This window comes from Papio anubis, chromosome 12, assembly GCF_008728515.1.
Source record: "Papio anubis isolate 15944 chromosome 12, Panubis1.0, whole genome shotgun sequence".
In the NCBI taxonomy this organism is placed as follows: Eukaryota; Metazoa; Chordata; class Mammalia; order Primates; family Cercopithecidae; genus Papio; species Papio anubis.
In genome coordinates, this window is record NC_044987.1 from 102,319,343 (window position 1) to 102,346,401 (window position 27,059).

The following is a 27,059-nucleotide window of genomic DNA, read 5'->3' on the forward strand; positions in this document are numbered from 1 at the left end:
GTCTATTTATCTGAAAAGGCTATGAAAATCCTCTTCCATTTTCCAAATACGTAACTGTTAGGTCGTTTTTTTCATGTACCTCAACCAAAGCAACATACTGCAGCAGACTCAATGCAGAAGCAGATAGGAGAATGCAGCTATTTGCTGTTAAGTCAAACATTAAAGAGATTTGCAAAAATGTGAAATGGTGCCTTTTTTTATAGAAAATATAGTTCTTAAAAATGTTTATATTACTATGTAATGGGTTATTAATGAATTATTAATTGTTTTTATAATTATTTGAGAAATTTCTGTTTAAATTTCTAGTATGTAAATATCTATAACTCACATAAACAAAAGCTCTTTGGAATCTTCAATAAATTTTAAGAGATATGGGGCTTCTGAGACCAAAACATCTGAAACCACTTCCTGGGTGACCAGTGGCCAGCAGATGAGACTGTGCTGAGGAAGCTGATACGAATTTGATTGCTGGGTGGGGAATTCTTGGCCCAGAGCCCTCTTGAGAGGGATGTATGACTGTCTCAAAAAAATCTCTCTTTCATCAGAATGGACGCGATCTCTCTATCTGGTCCAGTGGCAGCCGGCATATGAAGAAGCAGACATTTGTGGTACATGCAGGGACAGATACAAATGGAGATATCTTTTTCATGGAGGTAGGTGCTGGTTCACGCTGGGGGCCCAAAGGGCTATTGGAGAGTCACAGGGAACTCCTAGAACTGATGCCAGAATATTTTTCTCGTTTCTCTCATTCATCTTCATGATCCATTTATCATTAAATTATCAGATTGGGATTTTCTGGTTTTTTTGTGTGTGTTTTTTTGAGATAGGGTCTCGCTCTGTCACCCAGGCTGAAGTGCAGTGGCTTGATCTCAGCTCACTGCAACCTCCGCCTCCCGGGTTCAAGAAGTTCTCCTGCCAGAGCCTCGCAAGTAGCTGGGATTACAGGCGCCAGCCACCATGCCCGGCTGATTTTTCTATTTTTAGTAGACATGGGATTTGATCATGTTGGCCAGGCTGGTCTCAAACTTCTGACCTCAAGTAATCCACCCACCTTGGTCTTCCAAAGTGCTGGGGTTACAGGCGTGAGCCACCGCACCCAACCAGATTATCAGATTGTTATTCAGATAATTAAATTCTATATAGTTATAGTAGATGATACTCATTTTTTTTTTTTTTTTTTTTGAGACAGAGTATTGCTCTGTCACCCAGGCTGGAGTGCAGTGGCGTGATCTTGGCTCACTATAGCCTCCGCCTCCCAGGTTCAAGCAATTGTCCTGCCTCCGCTTCCTGAGTAGCTAGGATTACAGGCATGCACCACCATGCCTGGTCAATTTTTTGTATTTTGGTAGAGACGGGGTTTCATCATGTTGGTTGGCCAGGCTGGTCTTGAACTCCTGACCTCAAGTGATCCACCTGCCTTGACCCCCCAAAGTACTGGGATTACAGGTGTGAGCCACCGCGCCCAGCCCTATTTATTTTATACACACACACACACACACACACACACACACATATAAAGATATCTATCTGTATGTAGATGATATAGTCACATTGTTCATAAATCAGAATAACAGAAAATAGTACACATTGGGAAGTCTTACACTCATTCTTGTCCCCTTCCACTGAATTTTCCACTCCCCTCACCCCTTCATCCTATAGACAACCACTTTTATTAGTTTCCTTTGTAAATTCCAGTGGATTTTTTTTTTTCTTTTTGAGACAGAGTCTTGCTCTGATGCCCAGGCTGGAGTGCAATGGCGTGATCTCGGCTCACTGCAACCTCCACCTCCTGGATTCAAGCAATTCTCCTGCCTCAGGCTCCCAAGTAGCTGGGATGACAGGCGCCTGCCACCATGCCCGACTAATTTTTTGTACTTTTTTTTAGGGATGGGTTTTCGCCATGTTGGTCAGGCTGGTCTCGAACTCCTGACCTCAGTGATGCACCCGCCTCGGCCTCCCAAAGTACTGGGATTGTAGGCATGAGCCAGTGCCCCGGGCCTTCCAGTGGATTTTTATGCAAACAATAAAATATGAACACAAATTCTTATTTTTCTTTTTTTTTTCTCTTTGAGATGGAGTCTCGATGAACACAAATTCTTATTTTTCTCCCTTCTTTTTTTTCTCTCTTTGAGACGGAGTCTCGCTCTTTTGCTCAGGCAAAAAGTGGTCCAAACTCACCTCACTGCACCCTCCGCCTCCTGGGTTCAAGCAATTCTCCTGTCTCAGCCGCCCAAGTAGCTGGGATTACAGGCACCCACCACCATGCCCAGCTAATTTTTCTATTTTTAGTAGAGACGGGGTTTCACCATATTGGCCAGGCTGGTCTTGAACTCCTGACCTCAAGTGATCCGCCCACCTTGGCCTCACAAAGTGCTGGGATTATAGGCATAAGCCACGCCACCTGACCTATTTTTGTCCTTTCTTTCAGAAAGATAGCGCATCTTATCAATTGCTTTATTCCTTGGGTTTTTTCATTTAATATTGTCCTGGTCCACTTCTGTATCAGTACCGAGAAAGCTTTCCCACTCGTTTTATGGCTACGTGTATTCCACTGTGTGACTGTGCCTTAATTTATTTAACCAGTCACTACATATGGATCCTTGGGTTGCTTCCAAATTTGCTGTTAGTGATACTGTGAATGATGCTGTGCCTGCTTCATTTTATACATGTGCAAGTGTGTCTAAGGATTCCCAGAAATGAGATTGCTGGGTCAGAGGGACAATGTATTTGTAATTTTGGTTGATGGAATTCTTAAGTGTCTCATAACATGTAATACCCCCTTTGCAATTTATTTTGTTGAAGAAATTGGATCATTTGCCCTGTGGAGTCTCCTACATTCTAGATTTTTTGCTGATTGTGTCTCCTTTCTGTTAGCGTGTTTCTCTGTCACATATTTCTCATAGACTGGTAGTTCAGTTTAGAGGTTTGATCACTTTCAGATTCACTCTTCTGGGAAGAACACTTAATGAGTGGTGCTATATGCTTCCTGTTGCCTCTTATGGTCATCCCTGTCCTACTGATCAATGGGCTCAGATGTGGGCAGTCTGATCTGCCCACCAGAAAGTTCCTCATTTGTCTTTTCTGATTTTGCCTATGATATTTTTTGACACCCATAAATTTTTTACTTGTATATAATTTTTTTTTTTTTTTTTTGAGACAGAGTCTGTCTCTGTCGCCCAGGCTGGATGCAGCGGCACGATCTCGGCTCACTGCAACCTCTGCCTCCCAGGTTCAAGCAATTCTCCTGCCCCAGTATCCCAAGTAGCTGGGATTACAGGTGCCTGCCACCACACCCGGCTAATTCTTATATTTTTAGTGGAGATGGGGTTTTACCATGTTGGCCAGGGTGGTCTCGCACTCCTAACCTCAAGTGATCCACCCACCTTAGCCTCTCAAAGTGCTGGGATTACAGGTGTGAGCCATCACGCCTGGCTACTTTTATATAATTAAATTAATCAATAGTTTCTTTTACGGCTTCTGGATTTTGAGACATAGTTAGAAAAAGCCTTACTCTCTAGGATTATAAAGGAAATTGACCATGTTTCCTTCATTTCTGTGTTTTTAATTCTGAAACAGACCTCTAAGTAATTTTAAGGACCAAGTACAACTCCTAAATATAAAGTAGTGAAATTTTGCTTATGTTATCTGTTCCCCTGTGATTTAGCTGAATTTGATTTCCACAGTCACAGTTTTTTGAACAGGTAGTTTACCAAACAGAGGGGCTTACCCTGAAGCAGAAACATACACGTCAGTGTAGCCAAGAAAGAGTCATTTTCATGTCACCCTTTAAAGTGTTAGAATTTGCCTTGTTGCCCGTCGGAGCTGAGGGCTGACTCAAGACGCCTGCACCACAGTAGAAGTGCCGCATGACTCTTGCCCTTTTCTTTTCCTTTAACAAAAAAAATCTCTCCAGCAGTTTCCTTGGACTACTCTTACTCTCACCACTGTACAGAGGGAGCCTCATGCTAAGTCTCTGGAGTGTGGGACTGGACGCATTGCCCAAATAGATGCCACTTCCTTGAAGTGGTGCCATGCCAGGGAAGAGTGCACCATGGTCACTGTGACATCACCTGGCTACTGTGAGGCTATTTGATTTAGCCTTTCTCAGAGCATAGCCTGCTTTCTGCATGATCAATTGGACAGCAATTTGGGAATTTTTTTCTTTTTTTTTTTTTTTTTTGAGACAGAGTCTCACTCTGTTGCCTAGGCTGAAGTGCAGTGACGCAATCTTGGTTCACTGCAACCTCTGCTTCCCAGGTTCAAGCGATTCTCCTGCGTCAGCCTCCTGAGTAGCTGGGACTACAGGCACATGTCATCATGTCCGGCTAATTTTTGTATTTTTAGTAGAGATGGGGTTTCACCATGTTGGCCAAGCTGGTCTCAAACTCCTGACCTCAAGTGATCCGCCCACCTCAGCCTCCCAAAGTGCTGGGATTACAGGTGTGAGCTGCCGTGCCTGGCCAAGGAAGATGTTTTTTTTTTTTTTTTTTGGAGATGGAGTCTTGCCCTGTCACCCTGGCTGGAGTGCAGTGGCGCAATCTTGGCTCACTGCAACATCCACCCACTGAGTTCAAGCGATTCTACCTCAGCCTCCCAAGTAGCCGGGACTACGGGCATGCATCACCACGCTCGGCAAATTTTTGGTATTTTTAGCAGAGATGAGGTTTTGCCATGTTGGCCAGGCTGGTCTTGAACTCCTGGTCTTAAGTGATCTGTCTGCCTCGGCCTCCCAAAATGCTGGGATTACGGGTGTGAACCTCCGTACCCGACCAAAGATTTTTTTTTTTTTTTTTTTTTGAGAGTCTTGCTGTGTTGCCCAGGCTGGAGTGCAGTGGTGTGATCTCAGCTCACTGCAAGCTTCGCCTCCCAGGTTCACACCATTCTCCTGCTTCAGCCTCCCGAGTAGCTGGGACTACAGGCACCCAACACCTTGCCCGGCTAATTTTTTGTGTTTTTAGTAGAGACAGGGTTTCACCGTGTTAGCCAGGATGGTCTCAATTTCCTGACCTCGTGATCTGCCCGCCTCGGCCTCCCAAAGTGCTGGGATTACAGGTGTGAGCCACTGCGCCCGGCCACCAAAGATTTTTAAAAATTGTTTTTATTGCCCTTTTTTTAGTTACAAAAGTAAAACAGTATATGCTATAAATGTTTCAAACCATGCAAAAGTTTAAAAATAATTAAAGGCCAGGCACGGTGGCTCAAGCCTCTAATCCCAGCACTTTGGGAGGCCAAGACGGGCGGATCACGAGGTCAGGAGATCGAGACCATCCTGGCTAATACGGTGAAACCCCGTCTCTACTAAAAAATACAAAAAAAAAACCTAGCCGGGCGAAGTGGCGGGCGCCTATAGTCCCAGCTACTCGGGAGGCTGAGGCAGGAGAATGGCGTAAACCCGGGAGGCAGAGCTTGCAGTGAGCTGAGATCCGGCCACTGCACTCCAGCCTGGGCGACAGAGCAAGACTCCGTCTTAAAAAATAATAATAATAATAATTAAAAGTTTTACTCCCTCTCAATCCTTTGTCCCAGAGGTAACCACTATTAAAAGAGTTTTGTGTGACTCCTTTCAGATTATTGAAAATGCATATTTGTGTAAATATAATTTATTTATATGGAATTTTATTTTGGCACTTGTGGAAGTGGTATCAAATTACAAATGTTGAGCTGGGCGCGGTGGCTCACATGAGCCTATAATCCCAGCACTTTGGGAGGCTAAGGCAAGCAGATCACCTGAGGTCAGGAGTTCCAGACTAACCTTGCCAACATGGTGACACCCTGTCTCTCCTAAAAATAAAAAAATTAGGCGGGTGTGGTGGCAGGCGCCTGTAATCCCGGCTACTTGGGAGGCTGAGGTAGGAGAATCGCTTGAACCCAGAGGGTGAGGTTGCAGTGAGCCGAGATCATGCCACTGCCCCAGCCTGGGTGACAAAGCGAGACTCCATCTCAAAAAGAAAACAACAAACAAATTACAGATATTGTTAAATAATTTGCTTTTTTCACTTAATGATATACCTTTCCATGTCTCTCTCTTTTTTTTTTTTTTTTTTAGTTTAATGGATGCTTAGCCATTAGATATTATATGGTGTACCATAATTGGTTTAACTAGTGCCTCCCACTGTTTTTTTTTTTTTAAATATTGCTCAGGCCGGGTGCGGTGGCTCAAGCCTGTAATCCCAGCACTTTGGGAGGCCGAGACGCGCAGATCACGAGGTCAGGAGATCGAGACCATCCTGGCTAACACGGTGAAACCCCATCTCTACTAAAAAAATACAAAAAACTAGCCGGGCGAGGTGGCGGGCGCCTGTAGTCCCAGCCACTCGGGAGGCTGAGGCAGGAGAATGGCGTAAACCCGGGAGGCGGAGCTTGCAGTGAGCTGAGATCCGGCCACTGCACTCCAGCCTGTGCAACAGAGCGAGACTCTGTCGCAAAAAAAAAAAAAAAAAAAAAAAAGCTCATTGGGCCAAGCATGGTGGCTCACGCCTGTGATCCCAGTATTTTGGGAGGCCAAGGCAGGAGGATTGCTTGAGCCCAGAGTTTAAGACCAGCATGGGCAACAGAGAGAGACCCTGTCTCTACAAAAAAATTAAAAATTAGTCTTACATGTGGTGGTGTATGCCTGTGGTCCCAGCTACTGGGGATGCTGAGGTGGGAGGTTCGCTTGAGCCCAGGAGGTCAAGACCAGCCTGGGCAACATAGGGAAACCCTGTCTCCACAAAAAAAAATTTTAAGTAAGCTAGGCATGCTGGTACATGCCCGTGGTCCCAGCTACTGGGGAGGTTAAGCTGGGAGGATCCTTGAGCCTGGTAGGTCAAGGCTTCAGTAAGCTCTGATTGCATCACTTCAGTCCAGCCTGGGTGACAGAGCAAGACCCTGTCTCAAAAATAAATAAATAAAAAATAAAAATTGCTCATTGAATATCCTTGAGCATATATTTTGGCACCCTCACATGAGAATTTCTATAGGATATTGTCCTAGACATGAAATTTTCAAGTCAAGCTTATTACATTTAAAATTTCATTAGATTTTGCCAAATTGCCATCCCAAAGACTATACCAGTTTACACCTTCAACAGCCACTTAGGCGACTCTTAACAGTATATTACGAGCATTTCTCTAGCCTAGAATGCTCTAGCTTAGAAATCATGTGTTCTCCTAAATGTGTTCTGCCCGCCTTTACATGATGTTCTTAAAGGATTATGAAAGGTGGAGTGGTATGGTCCATTTTCCCCCTGGAGAAAACCACAGAGTCAGACTGGGGCTAGAACTCAGGTTTCCCATTCCTACTCTGCCACTTTGACTCATTCTCCAAAGGCTTTAGAACTCCAGTAAACTCTTATACAGTAGCTTAAACCTGATAGTCTTGTGTAGTCCTTACTCACCTAATATTTATGGAGCACATATTGTGTGCTAGGTAGTTTTTTGGGTGTCGGGATTATAGCAGTGAATAAGACAGACGTCGTGATTTCTATTGCCCTTAGCATTGACTAGCTATCGGGGAAATCAAATAAATAGAGTATTATAAAATACGGTGAGCATTATGAAAGAAGCTCAGGGGGCAGGAGTTATGAGAATATATAGCAGAGGGCCTTGGAGCTGTGGACAACTCCTTTGAGAAGTTGACCTTTGAGCTTAGACTTGAAGAAAAAGTAAGAGTTAATGGTTGGGGAGTGGAAGAGCAGTCAGGGATATTTGAGCTAGAACCAATGGGACTCAGTGATGGAGTGTAGTTAGAGTGAAGAGGAAGGAGTCGGGCATCACTTCTTCATTTCAGGCTGGGGCAGCTGGGTGGATGGTGGTGCCGTTTCCTCAAATAGCAGACTTAAAAGGAGGATCTGCCCAGGAGGAGATGTTGAGTTCAGATTTGGACACAATGAGTTTGAGGTGCTACATGTGAAGCATCCAGACATTGAGAGGCTCAGGAGCTCAGGAAGAGAGGTCTAAGATGGAGAAAGAGGTAAGAACCGTCAACGTAGTAATAATCATTAGTTTCATAGTTCTGATATCTAGTAGACAATTAGGGTACTTTCTGTGTGCCTGGCTTTGTATGCACCTTACATACTTTATGCACATTAACTCATTTAGTCTTCATAGTAACTGTAGGAAGTTATTACTGTTACTATCCCCGTCTTACCCGTGAGGAACTGTGGACACAGATGAACTTGCTCAGGTGGCACAGCTCAGTAATGGCAGAGCTGGAATCTAAACTCAGGCTGACTTTAGACCTGTGCCCTTCACCACTGTGCTATAATGTCTCCTGTAACATTTGAAGCCTTAAGAACAGGTAACTGGCCGGGTACAGTGGCTCACACCTGTAATCCCAGCACTTTAGGAGGCCAAGGTAGGCAGATCATGAGGTCAGGAGATCGAGACCATCCTTGCTAACACGGTGAAACCTTGTCTCTACTTAAAAAAAAAAAAAAAAAAAATTAGCCGGGCATGGTGGCGTGCGCCTGTAGTCCCAGCTACTTGGGAGGCGGAGCTTGCAGTGAGCTGAGATCACGCCACTGCACTCCAGCCTGGGCGACAGAGCAAGACTCCATCTCAAAAAAAAAAAAAGAACGGATAACTTCACCTGAAAGAGAATGTTGAACAGAAGGTGTCAAAGATATTTAGTTTTTAATTTATATCATCCTGTATTGTATCATTTTTATGCAGTAGGCACTGTTCGTGTGTCACTTGTGTAATTAATTTTTTAAAATATTTTTATAGAGCCGGGCGCGGTGGCTCACGCCTGTAATCCCAGCACTTTGGGAGGCCGAGGCTGGCGGATCACAAGGTCAGGAGATCGAGACCATCCTGGTGAACACGGTGAAACCCCGTCTCTACTAAAAATATAAAAGAATTAGCCGGGCGCGGTGGTGGGTGCCTGTAGTCCCAGCTGCTCCGGAGGCTGAGGCAGGAGAATGGCGTGAACCCAGGAGGCTGCTGAGACTGCGCCACTGCACTCCAACCTGGGCAACAGAGCAAGACTCCGTATCAAAAAAAAAAAAAATTTTTTATAGATATAGGGTAGACCCAGGATTAGAAAGTACATCAGCTCCATTTTTCTCCTTGGTTAAGTCTGTCATGATCTCCTGCCTTTGTGTTTGTCAACAAAGATGATTCCTGAGGTCGTAAGAAGGAGGCATGAGATCTCCTCCAAATACTTTAAGTCCGTAGAGCACATAAAAGGTAAATAAATAACTGGGCTGGCCGGGCACGGTGGCTCAAGCCTGTAATCCCAGCATTTTGGGAGGCCGAGATGGGCGGATCACGAGGTCAGGAGATCGAGACCATCCTGGCTAATACGGTGAAACCCCGTCTCTACTAAAAAATACAAAAAACTAGCCGGGCGAGGTGGTGGGTGCCTGTAGTCCCAGCTTCTAGAGAGGCTGAGGCAGGAGAATGGCGTGAACCCGGGAGGTGGAGCTTGCAGTGAGCTGAGATCCGGCCACTGCACTCCAGCCTGGGTGACAGAGCGAGACTCCGTCTCAAAAAATAAATAAATAAATAAATAAATAAAATAAATAACTAGACTTGGTGCGGTGGCTCACACCTGTAATCCCAGCACTTTGGGAGGCCGAGACGGGTGGATCACTTGAGGTCAGGAGTTCAAGACCAGCCTGGCCAACATTATGAAACCCTGTTTCTACTAAAAATACAAAAATTAAGGCCGGGCGCGGTGGCTCAAGCCTGTAATCCCAGCACTTTGGGAGGCCGAGACGGGCGGATCACGAGGTCAGGAGATCGAGACCATCCTGGCTAACACGGTGAAACCCCGTCTCTACTAAAAAATACAAAAAAAACTAGCCGGGCGATGTGGCGGACGCCTGTAGTCCCAGCTACTCGGGGGGCTGAGGCAGGAGAATGGCGTGAACCCGGGAGGCGGAGCTTGCAGTGAGCTGAGACCCGGCCACAGCACTCCAGCCTGGGCGACAGAGCGAGACTCCGTCTCAAAAAAAAAATAAATAAATAAAAATAAAAATACAAAAATTAGCCAAGCATGGTGGTGTGTGCCTGTAGTCTCAGCTACTCGGGAGGCTGAGGCAGGAGAATCGTTTGAACCCATGAGGCAGAGGTTGTAGTGAGTCAAGATTGCACCACTGCACTCCAGTCCAGGCAACAGAGTGGGACTCTATCTCAAAAAAAAAAAAATTATAGCCAGTGTGATGGTGTGCACCTGTAGTCCCTGCTACTTTGGGGGAACCTGGGAGGTCAAGGCTACAGTGAGCTGAGATGGCACCAGTGCGCTCAAGCCTGGGGGACAAAGTGAGACCCTGTCTCAAAAAAAAAAAAAAAAAGAGGTAATAAATAACTGATTGATTTGTGCCTCCTCACTTATACACAGGTTCTTCTAATGACTCCATCTCTTCCACCAATCCTTGTAGCAGGCAGCATGTCAGTAGTTCTGTTTTGTGTCTCCAACTAGGGACACCATGAGTATAAGGCAGAAAACCTGACCATGGGGATGCCGCAGGGCCAGTTGTCCCACCCTTTCCCTGTAGGAAGCAGTCTAGGGAGAGGCTGTCAGAGACAGAAACCACTGAGCCGCTTTGTGCACTTCTCCAGGTGTGCGATGACTGTGTGGTGTTGCGTAGTAACATCGGAACAGTGTATGAGCGCTGGTGGTACGAGAAGCTTATCAACATGACCTACTGTCCCAAGACCAAGGTGTTGTGCTTGTGGCGTAGAAATGGCTCTGAGACCCAGCTCAACAAGTTCTATACTAAAAAGGTACCCAGGATCTGTGTTTGGGTTGGGGCTAGGGTAGGCATTGAAGACCAAATAGTGAGTTTATCTTTGGGAAGTTAAAATTCCAAACCCCATGTCTGGAGCCACACTTCTGTCTCCAGCTGTTGGGTGGGGTACCTAAAGCTGTCTCGGAGGTCCTGGCGTCAGCCCAAGCCTTCAGTGGCCATTACAGAGCAGTGGGTGGAGAACCGTGGACAGCCCCCATGATGGGACCGCTCTCCCCCTGTGCCACAGTGTCGGGAGCTGTACTACTGTGTGAAGGACAGCATGGAGCGCGCTGCTGCCCGACAGCAAAGCATCAAACCCGGTGAGGAGAGTTTTTCCTGAGAGTGTCTTCCCTGTTTCCACCAGTCCTTCTGAGTGTCAGGGGCCTGGCAGGGAAGTCAGGGGTGGGATTCCCCACCGCACCAGTGAGCTGATAGCCCCTCCCTCACCACAGGACCTGAATTGGGTGGCGAGTTCCCTGTGCAGGACATGAAGACTGGTGAGGGTGGCCTGCTGCAGGTCACCCTGGAAGGGATCAACCTCAAGTTTATGCACAATCAGGTAGGTGCGAGCAGTAGCACAAGGCTCCCTGTAAGAAGGACCAGTGTCCAGGCCCCCAGTACTTCCCCAGCAAAGCATGAGAGAGGGCCCTCAAGCTAGAGGGAGAACTGGAGCAGCTGGACCCAGGAAAGAAATCCCAGGGGAGGGCACAGTGACGTTGGCGACCACCTGGCGCTGTGAAGGTGCACCAGGGAGCCCGCGGGGGAGGCTGGGCAGAAGCGAGGCCGGGTGGCCACGCTGCCCCATCCGTTGGACTCCACACAGTGTGAGTGGGAGCGTCTCACTTGGCCCTTCCCCTGCAGTGTCTCTGCCTTCCTCTATTCCCAGGGTATGCTTCTGCTTGGTGGTTTTGCTTTGAGAGTCTAGACTGGCCGATCTCTTTGTGTCTTTCTGGTGTGCGTGCAGCTTGCGTGTGCGTGTGTGTGCGTGCCTGTGTGTAAGTAGCTTGTATCTGTCCTCTCTGGAGTGTGTTTATTTGCCTTTTTCTTCTGCGAATTCTTCTGTTCTTTTCCTTCCTCTGAGTGTTCCCACTCTGTCCCCTGCTCCACAGGCCCCATTCCCCTTCTTTTGATTGGGAAGCAGTTCTGGATACATATTTCCCTCATTGTAATTCCACCATAGGAGCTGACTTTTTTTTTTTTTTTTTCTCTCTTGGTCTTTTAACACAGTGTTACCTTTTTCTCTCAGTGGACATTCCTTAAGCTAATTCCTTTCTGAGGCCAGCGCATCATCCCAGGTCCGTTCACAGCTCTGACTCCTCACACAAGTGCCTTCCCTCCTCTTTCCCTGATGTCCGGGTTGCTCTCCCTGAGGCTCTGAGCCAGACCCGAATGTGTGAAGCCCCATAGCCCCTGGCCAGGCTGCAGACCCTCAGGGGAGGTGGATGCCTGACTGACGTGGCTGTCTCCCTCCCTCTGCTAGCCGTTGTAGCTCTCTTCCAGGAATGTAGCTGGGCAGCTTTGGTTTAACGGGAAACAGCTGCCCAGGCTGCCAGCAGCCCCTTAGTGTATTTTCAATCTAGAATTTAGGGCGGTAGCCAACCCCAGAGACCTTAGGACCAGCCCAGAGAGGGGTCTACCTAAGTGCTTTTCTGGACCACAGAGGTGTCAGTATTTCTTGAGGAGCAGGCTCCTGACCACATTTTAGTGCTGTGGCCTCCCTGTCTGAAGATGAGATCTTGCTGAGCAACGCCCAGGTGCTCTGCCCTGTTCCTCGTCCTGCCCTTGGCACAGCCCCTCTGGGCAGCCATCCAAGCCAGTCTGTGGTTGAAGGCTTGGCCCCTAGAAGATAGATTGCGCAGAGAAGGGGAGGAAAGCGCAGCTTCTCAATCTCACCTCACAGTTAATAATGAGATAGCAACCTGCCCCTCTTCTGCCACACAGTGGTCAGTTGGACTGGAGGGGGCAGCAGACCTCCTGGTAGAGCTGTGCAGTCTGGGGTGAATGGGAAAAGCACAGGCTTTGGTGTCAGGACGTGCTTGGATTTGAAGCCCAGCTTCCACGTTCATGGGCAGAGAAACTTTCTGATCCGTAGTTTCCTCATGTAGAAAATGGGGGTAATACTATATACTGTGTCATGTAGGCGCAGGGATTAGAAATCGTATTTGTAAACCCCAAGTATGTGCTCAGCAAGTGGTAGCGGATATTATTATCACCACATACCTCTTGGGAGATCCTGGATCCTGTTTCAAGGAGGATACCAACACCTCCCACCCCAAGGACAGTCTGAGGGGAGCTTTGTGCCCGTGCCAGCCCTCTGCGCCGGAGGAGGATGCATGGAAGGGTAGAGACCTGATGGGCTGAGTGGGGATCCCTGGGGCACGGTGTCTTACAAGCACTGCCCTGGGCAGAGGGTACGGGCGGGCAGCCCAGGCCAGCAGCGGGGCCTTCGGGTTGGGTTTGACCATTGAAACTAACGCCTTCATTTCTCTCCCATGCTTTCTCCTCCGGCCAGGAGCGGAAGGTACATGCCCTTTCTGCTATCTTCGCTTCTTAGCGCTTTTGAGTTGTGTGCGTGTGGATTCTTCTGTCCTCTCTTTGGGAAATAGACTTTCTTTGTGTGGGTGGGGCTGTAGCTGGGAGAGTGTGCTGTGTGGGGCAGGGGTGGAGCCTGTGGGCCTTACCCCGCCCTCCCTCCCTCTCTTGCAGGTTTTCATAGAGCTGAATCACATTAAAAAGTGCAATACAGTTCGAGGCGTCTTTGTCCTGGAGGAATTTGGTAATTACACTATTTTGCTCTTAGGTCTGGACTCACATGGCAGTAACTCAAACCTCGGAGCTCCAGAGGAGGGTCTAGGGTCAGGGAGAAGAAGAACCTCTGTAGAGAGGTCAGGAGGAGCAGGAGAGACAAGGAAGAAAAGGGACCCCTGAGATGAGAGCCGGGAAGTGGAAGGGAAAGATAGATCATGGATCGCAGAAGAGCAAATGGGGCCTCAGGTGGGTTTCGAGTTTAGAGGTGGTCCTGAAGCAGCTCAGCGAAGTAGCACCACCTCCCCGTGCTGGGCCAGCCAGTGGTCAGAAAGTTTGGGATAGAGCAGACTGGTGACCCCCAAGCTCCACTATGTCTGTATCACCTGCTGCAATCTCTCTAGCAGCCCAGTCCTCCACCCAGCCTCCCTGGCACCACTCTGGTCTCCACCTGGCCTCTGTGCCAGACAAAGGGCACGGGGCATCGCAGGTAGACTCACTTGAGGGACAGAGGAGCCTAGCAGGGCAGCTGTAGCCCGAAGCTGGGAGCCAGCGCTAGGGAGTGGTGTAGTGGGTTCTCACCCTGGGGCTTTGAGTTCCTGCTGTGTTTGTGCTTCATTCTTTTGTGCCCCTCATCGCTGCTATGAAAACCTTCGTTCTCCAGCAGGTAAAGTGACCTCGGCTCGTGCTGCCTCTCCCCAGGTCTCTGCCTTGGGCCCTGCCCTGGGTGGGTAGCTCCCTTCCACCGAACCAGCTCCTCACACTGCCAGCTCATCTCTTCCTTTCTCCCCCATCCTCTTTCTTCCCACCTTGCCTCCCCCCTCTCACTGGCTCACTGGACCTTCCTCCCCGTGTGCTCACTTCTCTCTTCTGTCAGAGAGATACTTGGGGGAATCTTCCAACTCAGGAGAATGGCCTGGGCTTCTTGCTCTACCTTTGATGAGTTTATTCCCTGCTGACCCTGAGTTTCCCCAAATTCTGCTTCCCAGGGTCAGAGGAAGGTACAGCCAATTCTCCTCCTGCCTTTTCTGGCCCCCAGGGAGATGCCAGGCCCCTCCGCTCCCAGTCTCAAGGGGCCATGATGATGGCTGAGCCTGGGGGGCCTACTCCTTCCTCTGGCCAAGGAGAACCCCTGCATGGCTGGAGCGGGGGGCTCTCTTGCCTTCCGGGCTGTGGACATGTGTGTATTTTGCCTGATGCTCCCTGTCACCTCCCTCCCTGGGTGCTGTACTCGCCTGTCTTCTGCTGGGTGTGTTGCTCCAGAGCCCTCAGACGCTCTCCCTCACACAGGCAGGCCTGGGCTTCTCCTGCCGCTCAGGGAAGGACACTGCCACGTCCTGTGGGTTTAGTATCATGTTACCTCTTCAGCCTCAAGACCCTCTATGTAGGGGGCTGGGAATAAAGGGAACTGTGTTTAACATGACCCAATTTTCAGGCTGGTGACAAGATGAGTTCACGGGTGTCTCAGCAAAGTTGGACACAAGCTAGAAACAGCTCTCTCCTCCCAGCCAAAACCTGGGAATTCCCCACAGCAGCTCCTCAGGGGCCCTGGACAGTAGCCGTGACCAGGCTGGTGAAAGGTCCATCCCTCCCATCCAGGGCTTTCAAAGAAGTGGCTAGAATCACAGCCATCAAGTAAAAGCCACTGCGGACGGCAGAGGCCTAGCTGAGGAGGCTGGGGCCATGTCCTCCCAGCCGGCAGGGTCTGGACAGAGCCTCTGGTGGCCTCTGCCCTGTCATAGCCTAAGCGCTGCAGCCACTGTGAGAGGCCACAGAGGGGAAGGGGACCCTGACGCCGGGCGCTGCCGCCTGGGGGAGCATGGCACTACTGCTCTTAGTGTTGAACTTTCTGTTTTGTCTCTTGCCCGTCCGGTTTTAGTTCCTGAAATTAAAGAAGTGGTGAGCCACAAGTACAAGACACCAATGGTGAGTGTGCTGCTCAACCCTGATGGGCCACAGTGTGCAGGGCTCCCTGGGGACCTTCGGACAAGAGGAGGGGTGGGCCCTCTGAGCACACAGGGTTGAGTGGGGACCTGGTCTTGTTGCCAGAGGTTCAACTCAAGCTGAAACGGGTCTTGAGCCCCGGGAGACAGACACACACACATGGATCCCCTCTCCCACGGGGACAGCTTCCTTGCTTGGAGCTCACGTTTAGTCCAGAGGCCCATGCCCAGTGTTAGGGCAGGAGTTGCCCATTGGCAGATCCTCCACACGTGGAGATGCAGGAGTCTCAGTATCGTGATCCGCTTGGTTTTCTCTCCCCTCTAGGCCCACGAAATCTGCTACTCTGTATTGTGTCTCTTCTCGTACGTGGCTGCAGTTCGTAGCAGTGAGGAAGATCTCAGAACCCCACCCCGGCCTGTCTCTAGCTGATGGAGAGGGGCTACGAAGCCGCCCCAGCCCAGGGCACGCCCCTGGCCCCTTTCTGTTCCCAAGTGCACGATGCTGCTGTGACTGAGGAGTGGACGATGCTCGTGTGTCCTCTGCAAGCCCCTGCTGTGGCTTAGTTGGTTACTGGTTATGTGTCCCTCTGAGTGTGTCTTTGAGCGTGTCCACCTTCCCCCTCTCCACTCCCAGAAGACCAAACTGCCTTCCCCTCAGGGCTCAAGAGTGTGTGTCTGTGGGGCTGGTGTGAACCCACTGTTGTGTGTCCTTGAGACATTTGTGTTGTGGTTCCTTGTCCTTGTCCCTGGCGTTATAACTGTCCACTGCAAGAGTCTGGCTCACCCTTCTCTTTGACCCGGCACGACTGGGCGCCTGGAGCAGTTTCACTCTGTGAGGAATGAGGGAACCCTGGGGCTTGCCCTCTCAGAGGAAGGGCACAGAGAGGAAGGGAAGAATTGGGGGGCAGCCGGAGCGAGTGGCAGCCTCCCTGCTTCCTTCTGCATTCCCAAGCTGGCAGCTACTGCCCGGGGCCCGCAAGCGTGGGCTGCTGCCTGCTACAGCCTCCGTCACTGCAGTGGAGCAGCGAATTCCCTGTGGCCTGCCACGCCTTCGGCATCAGAGGACGGAGTGGGCGAGGCTCGTGGAGTCCCAGGGACCACTGGCTGCTCTGCCTGAGCATCAGGGAGTGGTCAGGAAAGGCCAAGCTGGGTTTGCACATCTGTGTCTGCAGGCTGTGTCTCCAGGCATGGGGTGCCAGGAGGGAGAGGCAGCCTGGTCATGGGCAAGAGATGACTGTAAATATTTCAGCCCCACATTATTTATAGAAAATGTACAGCTGTGTGAATGTGAAATAAATGTCCTTGACTCCCTTCGGGCTCCCTGGCTGCCTTGCATTAAATGACACCTCCTCTTGGCTCAGGCGTGAGGAAGGCTGTCCCTGGACTCTTAAAAAGGCACCTCAGGCTGGAAGGAAGGAAGGAAGATGAGGTCCTCCACGTCCAAGCTTTGGCACACGGAGGCCCCAGCTCCCCTGTTCTGGTCTCCTAGAGCAAGGCTGCAGGAGGAGCTTTCCTTCCTGGGCACCTGGGGGCCCTGCAGAGAGTTGGGCTGCCGTGAACTGAACGAACGGGCTGCTAGAGGGAGCAGCCAGAGGGTGTCCTCACCTGAACTGAGATTAAGTGAAAGAAAGCCAAGGCCCTGGCCCTCTCCATTCCCTTACAGGTGGGTATGGTCCAGAGAGGTGTGGTGACTCAGCCAGGGCCTCCCACAGGGCCCCGGACTCCTGGCCAGGAGTGTCTTCCACTGGGTAGAACTCCCAGAAGCTCCCCTAGGAGCCGCCTTCATGGAATTGTCCTGGAAAAATCTGGCTGCGCTCTCAGGGAATTTCTGAGACCTGCTGGCTTCCCCCACCCAAAGGGAAACTGATGCTCGGATTTAGGGGAAGTGAGAGCAGAGTGGGGCCCTGGCCCTGACACCTTTCTGGTCCCCAGGGCCCTGGGCTGGATTGGGTTGCTGTCTCCCACTGGGGATATGAGTGTGTACCGGCTGTTGGCTTATTGATGGCTGGGACCGCCAAGCCACCTAGTGCAGCTCCACCCCAGGACAACACAGATTCTGCCTCACTCCACCCCCAGGCGGCTGTGACCGGGGCCGCTGGCACAAGGATCACGCTGAGTACCTAGGACCAGTTAAATGCGCTTTCCGCTGTCACAGCTCAGTTTCATCATCTGAAGAGTGAATGCCGTAGGGGAAGACAGGTTCCTTCTAGTGTTAATGTTTTATGAACTCAGAAACCACTCTGGGCCTGGTTTAATCATTGAGAAAACAACAAAAATATCTGCCCTCACTTTGCTGTGAAGATCAATGTCCCTGGGCCTTTTTTTTTTTTTTTTTTCTTGAGACAGGGTCTCACGCTGTCACCCAGGCTGAAGTGCAGTGGCGTGATCTCGGCCCACCGCAAACTCTACCTCCCGGGTTCAGGTGATTCTCGTGCCTCAGCCTTCCAAATAGCTGGGATTACAGGCACGCCACTATGCCCAGCTAATTTTTGTATTTTTAGTAGAGATGGGGTTTCACCGTGTTGGCCAGGCTGGTCTGGAACTCCTGACCTCAGGTGATCCGCCCGCCTCTGCCTCCCAAAGTGCTGGGATTACAGGTGTGAGCCACCGCACCTGGCCATCCCCTGTGCATTTTTATGAAAACAGGCACACTGAAATTTAGTGAGAAGAGTGAGTTTTCTGTGACTGCATTAATCTTTTATTGCCCAGTACACATTGGGAAGACACAGCAGGCCAGAAAGGCCTGTCCCCAGACATCCTTTCTTGAGGTCACCCTCCTTTTACCCCAAAGATCCAGGAGCTTCAGGAGCCCTGTGGACCAGTCTGTGCAACACTCACTCAGGCCTGTCCAACATAGCTGTCCTGCTGATCCCCCACCGCAGCCCAGGAGACAACACTTGTCACACACACATCCAACAGCAGGGAGCGGTTTCCCCAACTTCCCTGCAGGCTCCTGGTATGGGGCTGGCATCTTGTACCTGCAACACAGGTTATCTTATGAGTGAACGGAGGCCCCCTACAGCCTCCCATTTACTGATGGCTGCCCCCCGACCAAGGGCCAGGGCTTAGCCACGGACTTGTGCCCTGGGTGTCAGGTGGTCTGGAGTACATACCTGGCCATCCCCGGGAGCCAGCCTGGTCACTGAGGCACTGCAGAAGAGGAGGCCATGTCATTGTGTCCTCCCAGCCTTCTGGAAGCTAGTACCCATCTGGTCATGACAGGGTCCTTGCCCTTGCAGTCACAGCAGGTGCTTGGCCCGGGACAACAGAGCAAAGCCCAGGGTCCCCACTGCTGCCCTGCTCTTCCCGCCTCCCAGGCCCTGGCCCCAAGGGCTCCTCACCTCGCACCTCCAGGCGGCACTCACACTGTGCCTCGCCCTGTAAGTTGGTGGCCCTGCAGACATAGATGCCTCCGTCAAACGGGCAGGGCTTTCTAATCTCCAGAGTCAACACTCCCTGCTTGCTGAACATGCGGAAGCGGGCATCCTCTCCCAGGTCCAGGCCATTCTTGAACCAGGAAATCTTGGGCTACAATTAAGGTAAAGAGAGGGAGGGAAGCCATCCAGGCTGAGAGGGGACCTGGCAGGGACCCAGGGAGACGCATTTCTGTTTATACTCGGTGGGGGGTGGTCCCACGGAGTCCCTGACTATGCCCAAGGCTGGAAACAAACATGGAACCAACAGCGAGTACCACGGCCCTGCCCAGGGAGAGAAACCCGGTCCATACACCCCAAGGTGGAGAGAAAGCAGAGGAGACAGGCTGGGGAGAGGACTGCTCGACATTGGGGCCTGTGAGCCCCGCCTCCTGGTCGGCCTGGTCCAGTGCCTAAAGTTCCCTACCTTGGGGCTACCCCGGACAGCACAGCAGAGCATAGTGGTGTAGCCTGCGATGACCGAGCGGTTCACCAGGGGCTGGGTGAAGCTTGGGGCCTCAGAGAAGTCCAGGGCCTTATAGTTGGGTGGCTCATAGGTGATGCCTGTTGGTGACAGGACTTGGTACTGAGAGGGCCACACCAAACTAGGCCCCCCTCCCTGTTCCGATGGCCTCCCTGCCCCAGCCCCTGGTGGGGAGAATGAGGATACAGCACCTGGTCTGGGGATAAAGACGGGCTCCTTGGTGGTGGCCGCTGTGTCACTGGAACCAACCATGTTCTGGCTGAAGACACGGAAGTAGTAGCCATTGCCAATGATGAGCTCTGGCACCACGCAGTGGGTGCGGCGGTAATGCTCCAAGACGGTGAACCACTCCTGGGGGCGGGGAGGGAGGGGAGGCATCTCTGGGCCAGGCCTTCCCCGATGCCGAGAGCCTCTCCTGGGTGCCCTGGGCATCTCCACCCGTACTGTGGAGGGACTCAGATCAGCAGAGGGAGGGTGAGGGGCCCGTGGTGAGGACAGTGAAGGGTGGCTGCGGCCTGGGTCTGCCGGGCCTAGGCAGGGTGCACGTGGAGACCCCAGACCCTGGGCTCACCATGGTCTTCTTGTCAGCCTTCTGCACTGTGTACCCCCAGAGCTCCGTGTTGCCATCATCCTGGGGTGGCTTCCACTCCAGAGCCACATTAAGACCCCAGGCCTCAGTGACCCGGAGATCCTGGGGAGGACTTGGCTTGTCTGCGGGAGACAGACCCAGTCGGGTCACCACTCTTTCTGACAGTGAGCAGGGGGACACCGGGCTCCAGGGACTATGCCACCCCTACCAGCCAGGGCCAGGCCTGCTGGGGCACTGAACTGGAAAATGTGAGCTGTGGGTTGGGTCAGCCCTTGGACCCAGCAGCCCAGCTCAGGGATGGGAGACAAGGGGGCTCAAAGAGGCCTTGGCCACGCACCGACAACCTGCAGCACCAGGGTGGCCTTGTCCTCCATGTTCTCAATGCGCACCGTCACCTGGTAAGTGCCTGAATGCGCGCGGCGAGCGGCCCGGATGAACAGGATGGTGTCTGTGGGGCTGTTGCGGACGCTCACCTCCTCGCCTGCCAGGGGCTGCCCCTCTTTGGTCCAGGTCACCTGAGGCCGCGGCTTGCCCTGAGGGGAGGAAAAGCTTAACCCTGAATGTGGATCTCTCCAAAGGCCAGCTGCCACCCCCACCTCTGGAACCTCAGATCGGGCCAGCCCTGAGACATCAGTCCGCTGGATGGAAACAACACACCGTAGCCTCTCTCCCCTGGGGGACAGGGAGGGGCCAGTCCCACCTGGAAAGGGATGAGGAGGTTCACAGGCTCCCCGACCTTCTTCTGAATGGTCTGACGCAGGTGCCTGGGCAGCTGGAGCCGTGGCCGTTCTGTGGATACAGAGTGGGTAGCTAAGTGAGGGCCCGCCACGGCTCTGAGGGGTGCCACAGCTCCAGCCTCCCTTGAGACAAGCCCCAGAGAGCTGCAGCTAAGAAAAAAGCTGCCTGCTGGGCCCTGCACCTCCTTTAGCTCCTGCTGACACAGCAACTCCAGCCTGCCCAAGCCCAGCTGGCTTCCCTGAGCCTCACCACACTGCTTCAAGAGGCAGGGATCAGAGAGGGTAAGCAACTTGACTGAAGTCACACAGCTAGTAAGTCATAGGCCAGGGTGTAAACCCTATGCCCTGTGCTGTTTCCACTCGAGTTTGCTGCCTCGTTCCAGCTTTGAGAACCAATCCTTACAAAAGATGGACCCTTTGTTGGGACGAGGAACAGAGGAATGGGAAGTGGATCCCAGAGGGACCAATCTGACGACAGACATAGACAATACTTACCTGTTGGAGCTGAGACACTCCTGGAAGAGAGCTTGGGTACTGTGGCTTTTATTTTCCCTGTTCCAGAACTAGGGGTCTGACATAGACCAAGAAAGCCTTTTCCGCACTTTTTTTTTTTTTTTTTTTTTTTTTTTTTTTTTTGAGACATTGTCTCACTCTGTCACCCAGGCTGGAGTGCAGTAGTGTGATCTCAGCTCACTGCAGCTGCCACCTCCCGGGTCCAAGCAATTCTCCTGCCTCAGCCTCCCAAGTAGCTGGGGGACTACAGGCACCCACCACCACACCCGGCTAGTTTTTGTATTTTTAGTAGAGACGGGGTTTCACCATGTTGGCCAGGCTGGTCTCGAACTCCTGACCTCAAGTGATCTTCCTGCCTCAGCCTCTCAAAATGCTGGAATTACAGGCTTGAGCCACTGTGCCTGGCCACCCTCTCTGCACTTTTTCCCTAGGCCTAGAGCATGGATGATGGCTCCAACCCCTCCTGTCTCTGCCAGCGTTCTGGGCAGAGCGTTCTGGGCCTCCCCAAACGTCCCCACCTCCACCGGACACCAAGGGCCTGGGGTGTCAATGGCGGGTCTTGTGACTGCATGAAGGGGCACTCACGCAGGATCTCCTGCACCGTCACCGGCTCCGTGGTGGTAACAGGGGCTCCAGGCCCTGCCATATTGTGTGCACGCACTCGGAAGAGCAGACGGGCCCCCGTGGGCAGGTCCTTCACCAGTATCGACGTGTGCTCTGTCAGCCCCCGCAGGGCAGCCACCCACTCTGAGCCTGGGGGTGGGGAGGGGCAGTCAAGGCCACAGACTGTGTCACCACCGACACCCCATCCCCACTGCCCACTCCTCTGATAGGAATCTCCAGGATTTAAATATGTTTTTATTTTTTAAATTTTATTTGTTTATTTATTTTTGAAATGGAGTTTCACTCTTGTCACCCAGGCTGGAGTGCAATGGCGTGATCTCGGCTCACCGCAACCTCCGCCTCCTGGGTTCAAGCGATTCTCCTGCCTCAGCCTCCCGAGTAGCTGGGATCACAGGCGCCCACCACCACACCCAGCTAATTCTGTATTTTTAGTAGAGACGGGGTTTCTCCATGTTGGTCAGGCTAGTCTCGAACTCCCGACCTCAGATGATCCGCCCACCTCGGCCTCCCAAAGTGCTGGAATTACAGGCGTGAGCCGCCGCGCCTGGCCTTAAATATGTTTTTAAAATGTAGTTGCTGATTTCGCACTGCTCAAAGAAGTGTTACAGTCAGCTTTACTCTGCATTTGTTTTTCACTAGGCAAGCTTTTTTTGCTTCTGAAAACAGAACAGGTATTTCTCTGGATGTTCTCAACTTTAGGCAAAAGTGGGCCAAAAAAGCCTGACTATGGGTGAATCTGCTCAATGGCAAGGTGAGCATGTTCTTCGTTTGGGGAGGGGGCTGGGGGTGGGGACACTCACCGCCCTCTGGGCAGTACTCCACGCTGTAGCCGTCCAGGCCTCCTGCTCCCACGCGCTCTGGGGGCCGCCACTTGAGGGAGACTGTGGTGTCAGAAACGTCCTCTACTGCCAGGTGGGTGGGTTCGCTGGGGGGACCTGGGCAGAGGAGAGGTCAGAGAGGGGTCTCAGCAAGCCTGGGGAAGCTGGAGATCCGTGGCCTAGACCCCGAACTGCCCACTGGTCACATAGGGGGCACTTCCTGTTCAGCTGGCTTTTAGCCACTTTAAGGAATATTTTGTCTCTGTTACAAGACTTGTCTGTAGATTGGCTTAAAAACAAACAACAACAGCAGCCAGGCATGGTGGCTCACATCTGTAATCCCAGCACTTTGGGAGGCCAAGGTGGGCGGATCACCTGAGGTCAGGAGTTTGAGACCAGCCTGGCCAACATGGTGAAACTCCGTCTCTACAAAAACACAAAAATTAGCTGGGCACGATGGTGGATGCCTGTAATCCCAGCGACTCAGGAGGCTGAGGTGGGAGAGTCGCTTGAACCTGGGAGGCGGAGGTTGCAGTGAACCTAGATCGCTCCAGGACTGCACTCCAGCCTGGGTGACAGGGCGAGACTCCATCAAAAGAAAAGAAAAGAGAAAGAAAGGAGAAAAGAGAAAAAACCCCTAAAACTACAGGAAAACATGGGAATTTCCTGGCACCGTATGATTACGTGAGTTGACTAAGAACTGAACAAACCAGGAGTCAGTCCCTAAAAAGAGAGGCCTGAACCCTTCTCCCCACAGGCCCCAATTCCTGCCATCTTCCCAAGCTGTGCCCCATCCCTGGGCCCAGGGGTCCCTGGCCTGCACTTGCCACAGACAGCTGCCCCTGGACTCACCCACCCTGGTGGGAACAGGTGTCCTCCCGAGCCCTGCCACACCCTCAGCACCTGTTCTACCCACTCAGACCCCATTATACAGATGAGGAAGCTGAGGCTTCAGGGAGGGATGACTCCAGTTGGCCTCCTGGAGACCGTGGAGCTGCCTCTGCCATCTCTGAGTCTTGGTCCAGGACTCTTTCCACAGACAGACGCCCCTGAGACCCCTCCACTAACCACAGCCCTTGCCCCATCCCATAGGTGACAAACCCTGGGTTGAAGGGTGTGGGGAACAGGGGACAATGAACATTCACTGGGCACCTGCTAGATGCCAGATGGCCTCTGCCTGCTCATACCATCTCATCCTAACAGCTCTCTGAGGTAGGCAGTGTCATTATTCCCATTTTGTAGACATGGAAAGAGAGGCTTGAAAGTGAACTAGGGGTCGGTGTAGTGTGAGAGTCAGTTCCACCCCAACCAGCTGGGAGATCTCAGGCAGGTCGTTTAACTGCTCGGAGCCTGTTTCCTCATCTGTAAAATGCCGCTGAGTATCCCCAGTCGAGGCTGAAAGGAGACCGTGGATGTGAGTGTCTAGCGTGGCTGCCTGCGGAGCAGCTGCTATTACTGGGGGCCTTTGACTGAGGAGGGAGTGGAGGCAGGACCAGGTCAGGCAGGCTCACCGATCGGCATGAAGGGCTGGGAGGCAGGGCTGGGCCTGGACATGCCGATGGCGTTGACTGCGTAGACGCGCATCTCGTACACCACGCCCTCAATCATGCGCCGCGCTTCGTGGCTCAGCTCCTGAATCAGGTCGAAGTTCAGCCGCATCCACCGGTAGCTCTTCTTCTTCTTGCGCTCCAGGATGTAGCCTGGCTCGGGGGAGGTGGCGGCTCTGGTCTGGGACCCAGGCATCCCCACACCACCTTCCCTCGGATCTGTTCGGCGCCCTCGCACCTCCGCCTGGCGCCCTTGCACTCACCCAGGACCGGCTGCCCGCCGTCGTAGGCAGGCGGCTCCCACTGTACGGTGCAGGAGTCCTCTCCCACGTTGCTGACCTTCGGGGCCGCGGGTGCGTCTGGCACGTCTGGAGGGGGTGCGGTGGACATATCAGCCCTGCCCCGCTCGGGGCCTTGAGTAATGTTGCTCGTCCCCTTCCCACTCCAACTAACTGCCACCGGCTGCCCCCACCACCTCCAGATCCAAAATCCAGAGATCTTTCTAGAATGCATTTCTTTCTTCTTCTTCTTCTTCTTCTTCTTTTTCTTTTTTTTTTTTTTTTTTTTTTTTTCAGTGATACTGAGTCTCACTGTGTTGTCCAGGCTGGGTCTCGACAGGATGCATTTCTCATCATGTCGCCAGCCCTCCATCAACACTTTAAGGCTTCACACTGCCCATATTCACCCCTGTCCTGGCTCTGATCCTCCCAACCCTACCCAGTCCTCTCCTGACACGTTTCATTCATTCTCCACACCCAAAAGACCCTTTTTCTTTCCCTTCTCCACCCCTTTGTACACAGTTTCCTCTGCCTAGGATGCCCTTCCTCACCATCTTCTCAGCCTCCTAAAGGCATTCCCCCCAGGCTCTCTGGGATGGCTCTCTGCTCAGTGCTCCCATGGCCACTCTGGACACGGCTCATGTACAGCCGTGTCGCAGGAAATCTGCGGGATGCAACTGCCTCCATCTCCCCCACAGCGGGGCTCCTTGTGGGCAGAAAAACCTGTCCTGTTGCCACTCAGCTCAGGGAGCATGCCCGTGATGTTTGTCGAGTGGCTGAATGAGCAAATGGATGGGCCCTCCTTGGGGCTGCCCCTCTGTGTTCTCCAGCTTGGACCCTGGCCGGCCTCACCGATGACCTTGACTGTGAGGTTGACCCGGTCCTCGCCCACAGGGTTCTTCACCGTGACCGTGTAGACACCCTCATCTTCCTTCTCTGCCCCCTCGACCGTGAAGATGCTGCGGTCCTTGGTGGTCTCCACACGGACCCGGCCCTCGGTCTCACACAGCAGCTGGGGGGATGGAGAGTTGAGGTGAGATCCAAGTCAGACCCCAGAGGCCCCTGCAGTCTCTGCAACAACCAGATGTCCCGGGGTCCATGGGGGTAACACAGCCTGTGGGAAGACTGCACCCATGTCAGCATCTAGTTCAAAATCCTCTCTGTGGCACCGACCGAGGGCAGGGGCTCAGGTTCTAGCTTTGTCAGGGGACCTGGGGCAACCACCTGTCCTCTCAGATGAGCTAGCGTGAGGACCCCTCAAGACCCCAGCCTTCAGAAGAACCAACAGTGCCGGGCAGGAAAAAGACCCCAGCAGCTACAGTGGCAGGAAACTGCCTCGGAAACTACTCTGGAGTTGAGAGGAAGCACAAAGTCAAGGTCAAGGTCAGCTCAGGATGAAGGGAGCCAGGGAGCAGCCCAGTCATGAGGGCTTCCTCACAATAAGAGGGTGTCCACATCCTTGTGACGGCCATCAGCACACTCCACAGAGACCCTGCCTGAGGTGTGAGGGCCCCACAGGGACCCTGCTGGGGGCAGCAACACACCTCGCCAAGTGTGGCACCTCCATGGAGACCTCACCAAGGGCTCGACACCAAATGGGCAGAAAGTGATGGAAGACAAACGAGTCCCATCCTGACCTGAGCCTCACTCACCTTCTTGTCAAACACCCACTCGTTGCTGTCACCTGCATCCTCTGGGGCATCTGGGGCTGGTCTGGCTTGGGACTTATTCCCCTGGGAACAGGGCAGGAGGGAAGTAGGGAGCAGAGGAGCTGACTCAGCCTGGAAGCACCCCTCTGCTTCTTCATCCACCCCCGACCCACACTGCCCATCTCGCCTGCCCCCTGGCCAGTCGAGCCTCTGCTCTCCCACGGGGTAGCCAGCAGCAGGGCGTGCACACGTGGGTGGGGTGTGCAGCAGGTCCAAGCACTTGGCTGGCTCCACACACCCACCTCACAGATGAGGAGATTGAGGAGGGACCCACCGTACCTGCGTGATGGCCTTCTGCCAGATCACGGTGGGAGCAGGGTCCCCAGAGATAGGGACGTCCAGACGTAGCTTATTTCCAGCTACAACCACAATGGTGTCTGGTATGCGGCCCGGGCAGTCCAGGTGGATCTTGGGAGGTTCTGCAGAAGAGACAATGTAGTTCAGAGAAACCGGAGAGCCGGGAGGAGCATAGGTCACTGCGGAGGGGCCACTCGAGAGCCCGGGCCCCTGTTTGTTGTTTTTTTTAGACTTGTATTGAGGTATAGTTTATGCTCAGATCTGACTGTAGGCTGATGAGTTCTGACAGATGAATACACCCATGCAACCATTAATCCAACCAAGATCTAGAACATTCCCATCATCCCAGGACGTTGGCTGGGAGGCTTGTAATATTCAGGTCAGGTCACCTACCATAGCATTTTGAAAACTGGGGGAACATCAGTGTCTTGCTCCTGCCCCCCACACACATACACACACACACACACACATATACATACACACACACATACATACACACATACATACACACACACATATACACACACATACACACATACACACATATACATGCATACACATACACACATGCACACACATACACATACACACACATACATACATACACATATACATACATACACACATACATACACACATACATACAAC

At 52.2% G+C, this 27,059-nt stretch overlaps 2 protein-coding genes across 40 annotated transcripts in view; one reads left to right on the plus strand and one right to left on the minus strand.

The window, feature by feature from the left end:
- Nucleotides 1–16,713, plus strand: part of LOC101024278 (MAP kinase-activating death domain protein) — a 57,952-nt gene extending 41,239 nt beyond the window's left edge. For 22 of the 39 annotated variants that reach the window (XM_009186115.4, XM_017948417.3, XM_009186114.4 and 19 more), the window contains 8 exons: nt 546–653; nt 10,545–10,709; nt 10,962–11,034; nt 11,167–11,273; nt 13,227–13,235; nt 13,421–13,490; nt 15,339–15,385; nt 15,728–16,713. In XM_009186115.4, coding sequence (XP_009184379.1) covers nt 546–653; nt 10,545–10,709; nt 10,962–11,034; nt 11,167–11,273; nt 13,227–13,235; nt 13,421–13,490; nt 15,339–15,385; nt 15,728–15,832 — 684 coding nt within the window. In that variant the 3' untranslated portion in view covers nt 15,833–16,713. Of the gene's footprint in view, nt 1–545; nt 654–10,544; nt 10,710–10,961; nt 11,035–11,166; nt 11,274–11,941; nt 12,010–13,226; nt 13,236–13,420; nt 13,491–13,514; nt 13,709–15,338; nt 15,386–15,727 lie in introns of those variants that run through there. The other 17 variants (XM_021925814.2, XM_021925816.2, XM_021925819.2 and 14 more) reach the window with 9 other exon arrangements.
- A 1,360-nt stretch (nt 16,714–18,073) lies between these two features.
- The window catches only part of LOC116269826 (myosin-binding protein C, cardiac-type-like), a 13,675-nt gene continuing 4,689 nt past the window's right edge, over nt 18,074–27,059 (minus strand). The window contains exons 3-17 of the mRNA XM_031653969.1: nt 26,394–26,642; nt 26,058–26,138; nt 25,258–25,417; nt 24,391–24,495; nt 24,092–24,280; nt 22,563–22,697; nt 21,724–21,891; nt 20,589–20,677; nt 20,226–20,421; nt 19,871–20,010; nt 19,491–19,650; nt 19,243–19,379; nt 18,744–18,930; nt 18,516–18,552; nt 18,074–18,380 (exon numbers count right to left, since the gene is read on the minus strand). Coding sequence (XP_031509829.1) covers nt 18,542–18,552; nt 18,744–18,930; nt 19,243–19,379; nt 19,491–19,650; nt 19,871–20,010; nt 20,226–20,421; nt 20,589–20,677; nt 21,724–21,891; nt 22,563–22,697; nt 24,092–24,280; nt 24,391–24,495; nt 25,258–25,417; nt 26,058–26,138; nt 26,394–26,642 — 2,007 coding nt within the window. The 3' untranslated portion in view covers nt 18,074–18,380; nt 18,516–18,541. The remainder of the gene's footprint in view (nt 18,381–18,515; nt 18,553–18,743; nt 18,931–19,242; nt 19,380–19,490; nt 19,651–19,870; nt 20,011–20,225; nt 20,422–20,588; nt 20,678–21,723; nt 21,892–22,562; nt 22,698–24,091; nt 24,281–24,390; nt 24,496–25,257; nt 25,418–26,057; nt 26,139–26,393; nt 26,643–27,059) is intronic.